Genomic DNA, 12,731 nt, shown 5'->3' on the forward strand with positions numbered 1-12,731 from the left:
TTATAGTTAAGGCTGAAATTATAAATAACTGGTAATTTAAATAATAATCTTACAAGGTTCAATATATTTCGAGAGATAAACCACATATCCTTCTTCTCCAGATAATATTTCTTTATGTATCCAAGGAAAACTGATGAAATACGCATTAATATGAGGTAGGTGTCAAAGTTGATTGATAACAAGGAATGTAATATAATCATCAATTAAGACTGGATATGTTTTGTTGAATCGTAAAGAATATCACATTCAGCATCTAATGCACATAATAATTATGATTATGTATTTGTCTCCAAATCTCTCACTACAATCAGTCAGTTGAAAAGCTAAAGAAATATTTAATAAAAATCTAATAAAAGGTTATACAAAATCTCTACCATCTTGTGTGAATTGTGTGTGTTTTCTAAAAATTAAGCTTGAACTTTTGTTTTGATGTGCTGTTTCAAATAAATATTCGTGTTATTTAAAATCTGCGCGAAAGTTAATTATTATTAAGTTATTCCTGTAAGGCATCAAGCAGTCGACATATTAACAAACAAATGCACATAAAAAAATAGAAGTTTTGTTTAATATAATATTGTTTTTTGTTATAAATGCTTTTTTTATTATGCAAACATTTGAAAATTTAAACAATTAACACGGCTCTAAATTCGCATAAGTTAACTGAGTTACAAGAACTATAAAAATTCTGCAATAAGACAGAAGCAGTTTTTAAAGGAAAAATGATTAGTAGCATATTATTTCCAGCTTCCAATATTTAATATACATATAATAAATATTACATGAAGTTATATAAAATATTAATTCAAATTTCGTTTCAAATGCATTTAAAGGTGTAATTAGTATAATAATCAAGAAATTATAACTGCAATTTACACTTTTATCAAAATGACAGTATAAATTATAAATATTAATATATACTATATATAAGTTGAAACATTTGTGACATACATCATAACTAATGAGGAATGAAAATTATAAAATCGTTCCCTCTGTGTAACAGTTCGTTGCCATTCATCATGTCTTCGCATATCATACGATATTTCTGGGCATTATTTCTTCTTTCTCGAAATTTCTTGAAAGATCTGCCATCATTTCTTTAAATAAAATAGAATCTAAGTTTTTACCCAGCATGTATAAGAAAAACCAATCACCAACATCTGTTTGAGAGATAACTTTTGCAATATGTTCTCGAAATGCGAGGCGGCACCTTGCATGCAACATCCTGGGTCTCACACTTGGCATAAGGATAACAGCTCCGCGAGAGATCAAAACCAGAAATGTTAGCATTGAAAGAGTCATGAACCAGAACCACAAAAACACGTAAATTTTTTCATTGAGAATATTTAGAGGCAGAAGGCACAAGATGTCGTGCTTTTGGATGCTTCCAGAGTACCCGAATGTATAAAAAATGCATTTGGTCATCCGTGGAAAAAGTCGTATCATGGGATCAGATCTCTCCTCCTGATCCATGCTGAGAAACTTCACTACTTCAGGACCATAAGACCAGAATTCGCCATCCAACAAAGCGTCCATCAAGCTCATTTGCCCTAGGATGTTAATGAGAGCTAAAACTTCACAGAAAATATATTTCATTGCGTATGCACGATGTTGTCCGAGGTTTCTTAGAACAAATTCGGAGATTATTTTCCTTTTCAATCTCCTTTCCTCTTCAGAAACGACTGCAAATTGCATGTTCATTGTCACAGCTCTTAGAAGTCCTCCTTCCCATACACTCCAGAGGTAGAAAGGTAAATAAAAAAAGATAGCTTGTAAGAAAAGAATGAAGCAAATCCACTGATAATAAGCATAATATTTATGCTCTGTGTGAACCGAATTGTCAATTCCCGGGTATGGAACTTCTACTCCAACTTTCTTTCTAAACGCCTTTGGTATGGTGAATGTTGGATGTATCCAGCAATACGTGTCCACTATTCTGCTGGAAGGTGAATCACCGGAACGTATGCAAGCGATGGGATCACCAAGGTATTGTCGAGAAGTCACAGCCAGACTGGCCGCTACGAGTACTGAGGAAGTCAGCATCCAGTGCAAGCGGAAGACTACATTGTCTATGCAAACAGTTCGACGGCGAAACAGCCTCCGCAGACCGCCAAAAATATCTAGCATTCTGATCAAGAGTTTTAGCTATTAATTGTAAACAGCTTTTAGAACCTTAATAGTTTTTATTTAACAAAACTGTAAAATCAGTTATGCTACAAAAGCGATAAATTAAGATCTAATAATACGACGTAAAGGCCATCCTTTTGATGTTATTTCTAAAACTCAAATTCTTTAATAAAGTGATTCTTGAAAAAGATTTCTTTTTCAGGTAACAAAAATTGAAGCAATACCATTTCTGAAATCTGAGAACTAGTTACAATCTCGTTGACGAGAATAATATCTAAAAATGAAATAATAAAGAGTAATTAGAGTAATTCTAAATGCCATTTTTGATGTAAGTTAAGAAATACTTGAGAAGTATTTAGTGAAGTATTAGTGATTGAGAAGTATTTAGTGAACATAAACGTTTTCCTTATTTTCATTAATTTTTATAAATTTAAGTAAGAAAAAAAATGTATTAAGGTTCTAGTAACTTAAATACGATTTTTTGCTATACGTAGCCTCAATGGAATTAATTGTTTTAAAAATCGTTGCAATTGTATGAAATATTTATAGCAATGCGATTATTTGTATATATGCTAATACTATAAAGTTGCTCAATATTATTACAGGAAATTTTCGCTGAGCTGAGTGTGATTGTAGTTATAAATTCAATACTGATTTTTAAACTAAAGTTTTGGGAGTTATTTGCTATTAATTAAACTTGAAAATGTTTGCTTTGAATAAAATCTTTTAAAAAGTTGCACAAAAATATCTTGAATGATAATAACAACGAAATTCTTTACCATATATTACTTACGAATTTCGAAAACGTTCATCTAGTTTCTTTTCCAATTCAAGTAATGAAATAGAGCTATAAGCTGAAGACGTTATATTTTGTTTATGCTAGTAACATGTTTTCAAAAAATGATGATAAAAATAGCCGATATAAAATAATGATGCTATGAATACTTAAATGTGTATTTCAAGTCTATCTTAAAAGGCGAAATAGAGAAAATTAGAAAAGAAATAACACAAGACGAATGAAATGATCTTTCGAAAGCAAAATTTATGAAAGAAACATTTTCCTCGTTACTTACAGGAAGAATAGAATTGTATCAATTAATACAAAACATCCTGAAAAGAAATGTAGAAGTTTTCTAAACCTAAATTCTTTACCGAAAAATGGCAAATAAGAAATTAAGTAAAAGCTAATAAAATACTGGATTGTTTGGCTGAAAGTTTAAGAAAATATTTAACAATGTTCTTTTTTTTTTTTTTTTTTTTTTTTTTTTTTTTTTTTGTTTTTTGCAAAGATAAAAAACCGCATTTAATGGTAAGAATTCCTTTCAGTAAATTAACTTTTCCGTTTAGTTACCGTTAAGACATAAATTAAAGCTAACTAAAATTTCCGTTCCTTAATTGCACAATCTCTCTTTATGGATGTTTTTTATATTCTTTTTTTTATTGTTTGTTTGGTTTTCGAATATTATACGTTTAGAAGTTAAAAATATTTAATTATTTTTTGAAAGTCTATAAATGACGAAAAAAAGCAATAATTTAAAATCCAATGAATAAAAATTTTTAAATAAAAGTTAAAAAACTTAATTTGTATTTTGTGAAACTCTGATTTAACTTTAACTCATCGGAGATAAATTATGAATAAAAATTTTTAATAATTAAAAATACGAAAAAAATTCAAAACATGAAATATTACGCAAATATTTCTTTCTCCTTCTTAAACTAAAAATATCTGCTGTTGTCAAAGAATAAAAATAAATGTTTATTTTTTAATAAAACTAACTTCAAAAAGAATTTTAATTTTAAAAGGTCTTGCGTACATTTCTGTACTTCGTTTTTAATGTAAAATAGCATAAAAATATCGAAATACTAAACATATTCTCATTTGCATAAAATTAAAAAAAGAAGTATTTGTAAAGCGCTGAAATTTATATGTTGTACAAAAAATTTCATCATTATTATTCGATTTTGGGGGGGGGGGCAGAACTTGAACTGACAGTAAACCAAAGGCGTATATATTGAAATTTCGCAACTGATGTATTATAAGGCATTAGAAACATACATTATTATCACAGTTATCATATCATATAACATGAAATAACAACTCTTTCAAAATATAAAATAGCTTATTAAATGATGCATTTTTTATCTAATAAGAAGCGTTTTTTACGATATCTGACGAAATGAAAGATTTTTATGAATTATTAATTAATAAGAATGTTCCTTTGTGTTTTTTATCTTTATTTATATCGAAAAGTATTTTATTCTTACTGAAAATAACAGGCTTTCTTAAAAGTGTTAATGAAAATTTATTTCTATAATCTATAGCAGCTATTTTCAAAGAGTGCCCCCTAAAATAGCGTGATATAATAAATAAATAATAAATAAATAGACCTTTTCGAACACACCTATCGAAAAATGTTTCGGTATTCAAGGGAAATTTATTAGATTTACCTCAAATTTAATAAACAAATTTGAAAATCGCGGAAAGAGAATGACAGCAAGAAATATAAACTGAGATGTGTTATATTCTTCCAAATAAAAATAGTTATCTAAAAACGATTTTCAATTTTAAATGGCAGAGGAAAAAATCTAACTGCTCAATCAATGCGATTGTTCATTCGGGAGCTTAGTTTCACTTACCTTCGTACGGATAAATTCTATTTATGTCTGTGGCACTGTACACACTCAACATTTTGTTACATACGCTTATAGGCCTATTTACAAGGACAAAAATTCTCAAGCATGAAATTTGAGAAAAAGAACTAAAGGTTTCTTTAGCAATGAATTGCACAGGAATTAACATCTTTTCCTAAAAAACCGAACGCTGAAAACTAGGGTTTAAAGTCTAGGAGAATAAATAGTTACAGAAAAGTATTTTCTACTCAAATTATCATCGACCGCTAATTTTTTGTGGGAGAAGAAGAGGTTTATTTAGTTTATAATTCAATTAACAAAAAGCCAAAATCTTATGAATGGAGCTATAATAATTTTTACAGAGTATCTGGAAAGTTTAAAATTATTTGCAAGTTCCCTCATAGGAAAATACAGAAAAAGAATGTTTTCAAATAGTTAAACGCAGTTACTATACCAGTATAAGCAAAGGATATCATTCAGGAACAGTAAATGCACGTATTTACCTTAGTGTTTTCAATAAGAAGTGTTCTCTAGTGGTAAAAGGAAATTTTTCTCGTTGAGTGTAAACGTAAACGAATTAACACCTGTGTGAGTACCAACCATATGCGGGCTGTGCGGAAGTCAGTTAATATTTCAAAGAAAAGGTTAATCTCCGATCAGGATCGTGTGGAAAACTGTCATAGTAATTACTAAATGCATAATTTGCATGATATTATTTGAAATTATAGAAGGTATTCTTTTTATTCATTTAATTGATTTGTTATTTTTAAATTTGTATTTATTATTTGATCTAATTAAATAGCACTGTATGCTTTGAAAAACAAGGTCGCATGCAGAAAGTTTACCATTCATGCACATTTTACTAGGAATCTTTAAAATTGTACATTTTGATAAATTAAACAAGAGAAACAAAACAATAACAAGTAAAAATAATAATAAATAAACACCAAGATAAGAACATGTATTATACATTGATAGGTAACATCCCTGATATCCTAAGTCTTGACTTCACTCCGATTTTTTCTTTGTGAAATATGAAAAGTGAAAGAAACCGTAAGCCTAATAATTCCGAGTATTCTGTGATTTCCGGAAATAAAGGACATGCGTTATTCAATCTTAAGTATTCAGTTTTAATTACGAACTTCCGATGACTTATTTCTGTGTTATGTTTATTTTCCTTTAAAGACCCTTTTCCGTTAGAGTCATTTACTGTATTTGTTGAGATCTATATTCAAGGGGTTTCGACTTCGGTAAGAGTACACACGAACAGACACAGGTAGAAGTGGTCGGGACACCTGAATTTCATTGTTGGTCATACAGATGTAGTTCTGTCTGTGTGACGTGTCCTGCCGTCCAGGGACCATCTGAGGAATAATTTAACAAATTCTTTGAGTTTAAAAAACGCTTAACTTTTTTCTAACGCAAAAATGTAAGCCCTAGTTTAGTTTAAAAGGTTCAGTACTGGTTTTACTGTGAGGTGAAACCTAGGTACCAATATACAGGGGCTAATTAAATTTTGCTCAATTTATTGCGGAACAGATACTGTACGAATACTGTAAATAAATATACAGTGAAAACTTCAGTAAGAAGAGCACGTAAAAAAATAACCTCTGCTAAAGAATAATCTCTCTGAAAACAAATTAATTACGGTATTGAACATTATAAATAATCAGATTAATCAAGTGAAGTGAAATTCAAAATAAAAAATATAATACTATTTTTACAGTAATTCACCAATGAGTAAAAAAATTAACTGTGATTAAAAAGAAGTAAATTCCCCCTTTCCTCGTTCCCCCCCCCAAAAAAAAAGAAATTTTAAGTCTTCTCAGGTTCTAACACCCCCACCCCAATTCAGCCAAATACAGCTTGATAAAATTATATAAATAAATAATGGATTAAAATACAAATAAAAACAAAACAATCCCTCGAGAGACGAGTGGATAAAACAACTGAATACAGCTGGTTGGACTCAAATGCATTGACTGCGTGGTTGTTTTGTGATGTCCATGATATGGTTCCATGCATGACATATGATCTCATTCCCGTGCATGACGTAAACACGAACCACTTTTCCTTAGTCTTCTATGAAATCCTACCCCTTAAGAAAACAGACATTGAGTGCTTAAACCGACAAAAAGTGCTTAAACCTAACAATTGTCAAAATTATCTTTCGATCTGAAATCTTCAAATCATGCGTTAACACCTCGAAAAAGTTTAACAAAAAATTTTTTCTTTAAATACAAAAAGGATAAAAAAGTGGAGAAACACTAAAAACACTTCGCATCGTGGAGAAAATTAAATTTTACGGAGCTAGGGAACATAAAAAAAAAAAAAAAAAAAAAAAAAAAAAAAAAAAAAAAGAAAGAAAGAATCAGCTGTGCTATAAGGTATTTCTGGGCGCGTATTCCAGAGGTCCGTAGTTCGATTCCAGGCGAAGGCGTTGCATATTTTTCATCTTTCTTGCTTCCAATTAACCTATTGTCTCTACAGTAAATTTTTTTTTTTGCAATTCGAACTCTAGATTTTCCACTTAGGCCCACCAGCGGCCGAGCGGTAAAGTCGCTGAACACTGGTAGTTCGGTCCGAGGTTCGAATCCCGCGAACGGGCTGGCTGCATGGGTGTTTTCGTGGTTTTCCTCATGTGTAACGTGTATACGAGCCAGTTTCCCTTAAAAAGTCCTCCACAAAGGCATCCCTCCCTTTAGGCAGATAGCCCTCGAGGCTTTGCCATAATCACACACACACACACAGATTTTCCACTTAGCAATAAAATGTGCTACCTACTTACACTACTAAAACATGCAGGACATAGCATGATAATTCCTTACAACTTTTTATCAATAACTAAGTTGCCAACTCATGAAATTGAATTTTACTGTTTAACAAATTGAAATTTTGGTTCAAAAAGAATCCGTTTGTTTCTTCTGCTTTTTGTTTTTGAATGTAAATAGCATTAAGATAAAAATATCAAAATGTTAAAAATGTATGTAACTTTTTCAGTCTTAAACAGATATGTGTTTATGGGTATGTAGACTTAAATCTACACATTCTACAAAAGTTCATCATAATTAGAGCTTTTATTCTGGATGCAGACAAAAGCATGCAACAGAAATAGATCCAAAAGGTTTATGATCGAACCAGTTATAGAGTAATAGAAACCTATTTTATTAAATGCAATAAAATAAAATACTTGTAGAAAATATTATTAAAAACTGCGGATAAAAATCTCTTGCTGATGCTAACTTACTTTTTTTTTAACAATTCAGTTAATTTGCAGTGCAGTTACATTTTTTTATCAGTTTTATAATTAGCGATGATAATAAAAGACCTCATGCATCGCCAACTGGAAACAGCATCTATTCTTTTCGAACAAAACTTTATGACAAAGTGCAAGCAATAAACACTTCGAGGTTCTTAAAAATAGTAAAACTTTGTAAAATAGATAAAGAAATGAAATAAAAAAAAAACAAGTTTCGAAATTAAATTTTTACAAGTGTGTATTGTGAATGGATATTACTCAAATAAGGATAAAGTAGAATATAGCTCAGCGTCAAAGTTTCCGATTCTTAGGAAAACTTCTCAGAACATATTAAGAGAACGAATTAAATGTTCTAATTTAGGTCAAATGGATGATGGAAATAACACAGATGTTTCTGAAAATGCTTCTCAAAACTTGGCATTTATCGAAGCTGTGCGTTAGTGAAATGCTTATAAAATTTATATTACCTGTCAGAAACAAAGAACTTGTACTTATAATCGTCACTCTCGATTATTAAATTGCAGACTCTTAGTTGTGTATTAATTCCTTACACAAATAAAATCGCAAACATTGGAACAGTTTTGGAATTAGCAAATAATTTTATTACTGGTCTAATTATAATTGAAATCTATGTTGTTTGAGGCAATTTACTACAGAAATCATGTTTAATCGATTACAGCAAGGCATCTGAGAACTATCTCGTCTAAGAAGTGGAATGTCCTTGTAGAGGATTTTTTACTGAGTTTACATTCATGATACATGTGGCTAAAACTGCGAAAACGTCCACGCAGCCATCCCGATCTCCGGTAACTGAACTTGGGTCGAACTACTGAGACAATGTTCAATTGGTTAGTAGTAGGCCTCTTACAGCGAGCAAGATTTCAATGATTCACTCCATTCTCAGTGCTTGTATAATATGCGCCAATTAGTTTATGAATTTTCTTGAGATCGCGAAATATTAACTCATCACTTTTAGATTTTATAAGAAAAGTAAAATATATATATATATATATATAATTTATTTCCTAAACCGTATTGATTAATTGATTATATTATCTCCTAAGTTTAATATATATAGGGAGTACAAATAAGTCTGCGCCTTTTTGTTGTCAAAACTTAGGCATTTATTGTGAAAGAACAGTACATTATATTTAATTCAAAGTTTTGTCCATGACTAGCCGCTACTTTTCCAGCCTTTTTGGCAGCATACGGATAACGCGTCGGAACAACGCTTCGTGCTTCAAGGCTATCCACAAATCAACACAATGTTTGGTATCTTCATATGATGTGAAGCGCTGCTCACAACGGGAGGGTGTAAACTTCTCATTTGAATGTTTGCGAGTAGGTTTTGACTAGCGCAGTGGGTGAGCGTTGTCATGCGAGAGAATAATTTTGTCATATCTAGAGTAGTACTGAGCGCATTTTTCTTTGAGTTCTCGGCTCAATCTCATCAACTGTGTTCGGTAGAGGACCCCCAGTAATGGTTTCGTTCGGTTTAAGCAATTCATAAGAAATGCCACTAAGTTGATCCCACCTACACGCAACATGATTTTTTTTCCCATGAACAGTCGGTTTGGCTGTCGATGTTGAAGCATAAAGTCGGCGTAATCCCAGAAGTCAAAGCACGAGATACAAACTCCCCCGATCATTCTTTGCAATGAAAGAAGATCAAATATACTTTTTTCATGACCCATCTAGAATGTCTATATAGCAGAAGTAGAACGGCTGTGCGCATTTCAAGAAATTCGAGAACTCAATTTTACCTTTGATTACGTGAGATGCGTGATGATATTGCTATTAAGATATTTTTATAGAGACCATTAAATTTTTCCAAAGACTAAAAACAGGAAAAATCAACTGTGTATTCCCTGGAATTCGAGCCAGGAAAACTCCCTATTGCTTGCTGGACGTGTTAACCATTTACAAAGACTGGGCAAAATAAAACTAGCCCAGAAAAATGGTTTCGAAATTTTGTGAAAACTTCGTCTAGGTAGCAAAGAGATCATTAGAAATTAAAGTAGATGCAGCTGGACGTGAGAGAAGTATGCGCAGTGTCGTGGCAGCAACCAATTTTTTGAATAAGAGATGCAAATGTGTTTAGTGAGCAACTAAATTTAGAGATGCAGATGTGCTTAGTTATCAATTGAATTCAACACGGAATGTTGAGAATGATAAAACAGCGCGTATTCATTGTTGAGTGTTATACGAAGCACAGTGGAAGAGCTGCAGCAGAATACTGAACTATTGCTGTCATCTCTGAGCTGTTACATGTGTTTCGCAGTTTCATAAATCAAGCCCAATCGATGTCAACGGTGGCCATTTCCAGTATATTCTGTGAACGGCAGTTCTCTTGTTGATTAACAGGAGTAAATGTGCTGTCAGAATTACACACATTTTCTGGGACAGTTGTATTTTGGCCACCATGTATTATGACAGGACGCATTAATTTCTTACATTTTATGCAACTGCCATTGACTTACAAGTCTGTTTTAAAGCTATAATAAAGTTAAGAAGGAAATCATAGAAATATACTTCTGTCAAAGACCTCATTATCTGCAGTATTTGATAAATTTAACAAATCGAATCGAGCCCAGTGATTAAACTCATGATTACGATTATCATGAAATAAAAATACGAACCAATTTTTCTTTAAAATTTTTAAGTAATAATAAAAAAAATCTTTCCCAAGGCATTCCTGTAGTAACATTACTTTTTGTAACTGCGGGAGGGGAGGAATCTGTTTGATTTTCAAAACTTGAGAGCGGCAATTTTTTATTAGTATGACAAATCTACATGTTGTTTCTTTTATCATTACCTATCTATCTGCTTATCAGTTGTACTGTATCGACATAAGCGATGGGAAACGTTTTGAATATTATCCGAGTTTTTAAGCTATTATTGTAATACAAAAAGCAGTGTTTCTCAGAAATCTCTTCTGAGAAATTTCTCTCATTATTGCAAATTTCAGGAGAAAAGGCCTGAAATTCTATTCCCAAACAAATGGAGTTTTATAAAAGTTTTAAAGCATTTGTTTCAGGTTGTGAATATTCCATAAGGACGAAATTCATTGCTTTATTTTAATCTGAAGGATAAAAATGCATATGACCGCTGCATAAAAATTTGCCTGTATTGAGAAACAATCTATTCTAGTGTTCTTTAGAAAAAAAAAAAGAAAAAGGGAGAGAGAAATATTAATAATAATAATAATAATAATAAAAAAAAAAAAAAAAAAAAAAAAAAAAAACCTCTCTGGGAAATAATTGAAATCTGCTGGCGCCATCTATGGATTTAAATTAAAACTATTTTCTCGAGTGTAGCCAATTCACTCGAGCAATCAAGAGCAAGATTCTTTAATTAAAAACGATTAGTAAATTGGCCCTGAGATCATATTTTTTAAAATACATTATCAATCTTTTAAGTAGCATACCTATCAATATTATCTTTCATCCTCTAATTCTTTTTTAATCATTTAATAAATTTGAGATGATATGTATTACTTGTGATTAAAAGGGAACACAGTTAAAATGAAAGATAATCTTGAATTAAGATTTAATATTTTTATAAGGATTTTACGACAAACATTTTGGGTTATTTTCGTTTTTAAGAAAAATACGCACAATTATTTTTACTTTTATTAATCTATTTTTTGTCAGTGTCATGTTTGGTAAGGAAGTGTTTCACTCATAGACATTCCTTCATGACTTCATTGTTTCATTCATGACAATTTCTTTTAACAGATAAAGAAGTACGCCAGATTTCTGTTAAAAATACGTAAATTTTAACTTAGATTGGTAGTACTAATATTAAATTGAAGGTAATAGCAATAATAATGATTTATTGCAAATAGTAACAATAATAATGATGATGGTGATTGTTGTTGATAATCATGCTGTTGATGATAATTTATTTATTATCTTGTACAATTTTATGTATTTTAGGTGCAAGAATATTCCATTGCTGTTGTATGAAATTTTCCCTTGAGTACACTGCTTTTTGGAGAAAATAATATATCATGAAAAAGTGCAATAAATAAGATAAAACATAGCAACAAAAATAGAAACCTTTTCTGAAATACTATTAATCTTCCTAAAATGATCGAATTTACAAGGGTAATTAATGTGAAGAAGGATTTTTATTTGACACAATCATTGAACAAGTATGCCATTGACTCAAAGAGTGATTGCATTCAACTCTAAAGGGTGTGCCATATTGGTACCGAAAAAGTTCATAGTGTATTCGTACTGCCATAAGCTAGAGAGCATAGAGGAATTATAGTACAAACAATCATGTCTAGCAAATTCTCGACTGGCTAGAGATCTAATGATCATTACAGACCAAAGAGCTGCCTCTATATTTTCCAAAGACTGCCTGCTGAAATCAGCTTGTAACTTGCATCTGCTCTAGCACAGTATGAGCTACAGTCTTTGTTGAAGCAATTCTCAGACAGAGAATTCCGAACGCATTTTATCACTTCGGAATTTTCCGTCTGAAGCAAATGTCGAAAAGTGGAGGCCATAATTGAACGAATATGTAACATTAGACGCGTCACTACAGTCTGTTACAATTAGAGGCCTTCCACCCACCCCCCATTTGAGAATGTAACACGTGCCATCATCACCACACAGCACTTATTTTTCTTCACGTCATTTGAGAAGGTAGTTCACGTCAGCCTTCATTTATAACATCCAAAATAATATAGACTAGAGTGCTTGTTGAA

General features: G+C 31.2%; 2 protein-coding genes across 3 annotated transcripts in view; both read right to left on the reverse strand.

The window, feature by feature from the left end:
* Positions 1 to 12,731, reverse strand: part of LOC118195492 (uncharacterized) — a 376,248-nt gene that overhangs the window by 186,701 nt on the left and 176,816 nt on the right. The window lies entirely within an intron of this gene.
* Positions 667 to 2,387, reverse strand: LOC118195489 (innexin inx2-like). Its single transcript, XM_035366814.2, has one exon. It carries the CDS (start codon positions 2,122 to 2,124, stop codon positions 1,030 to 1,032), a length of 1,095 nt encoding a protein of 364 aa, XP_035222705.1. The 5' UTR covers positions 2,125 to 2,387; the 3' UTR covers positions 667 to 1,029.

The sequence above is a fragment of the Stegodyphus dumicola genome, chromosome 12 (genome assembly GCF_044657685.1).
Source record: "Stegodyphus dumicola isolate Sdum_Otavi_A_Nest chromosome 12, ASM4465768v1".
Classification (NCBI taxonomy): Eukaryota; Metazoa; Arthropoda; class Arachnida; order Araneae; family Eresidae; genus Stegodyphus; species Stegodyphus dumicola.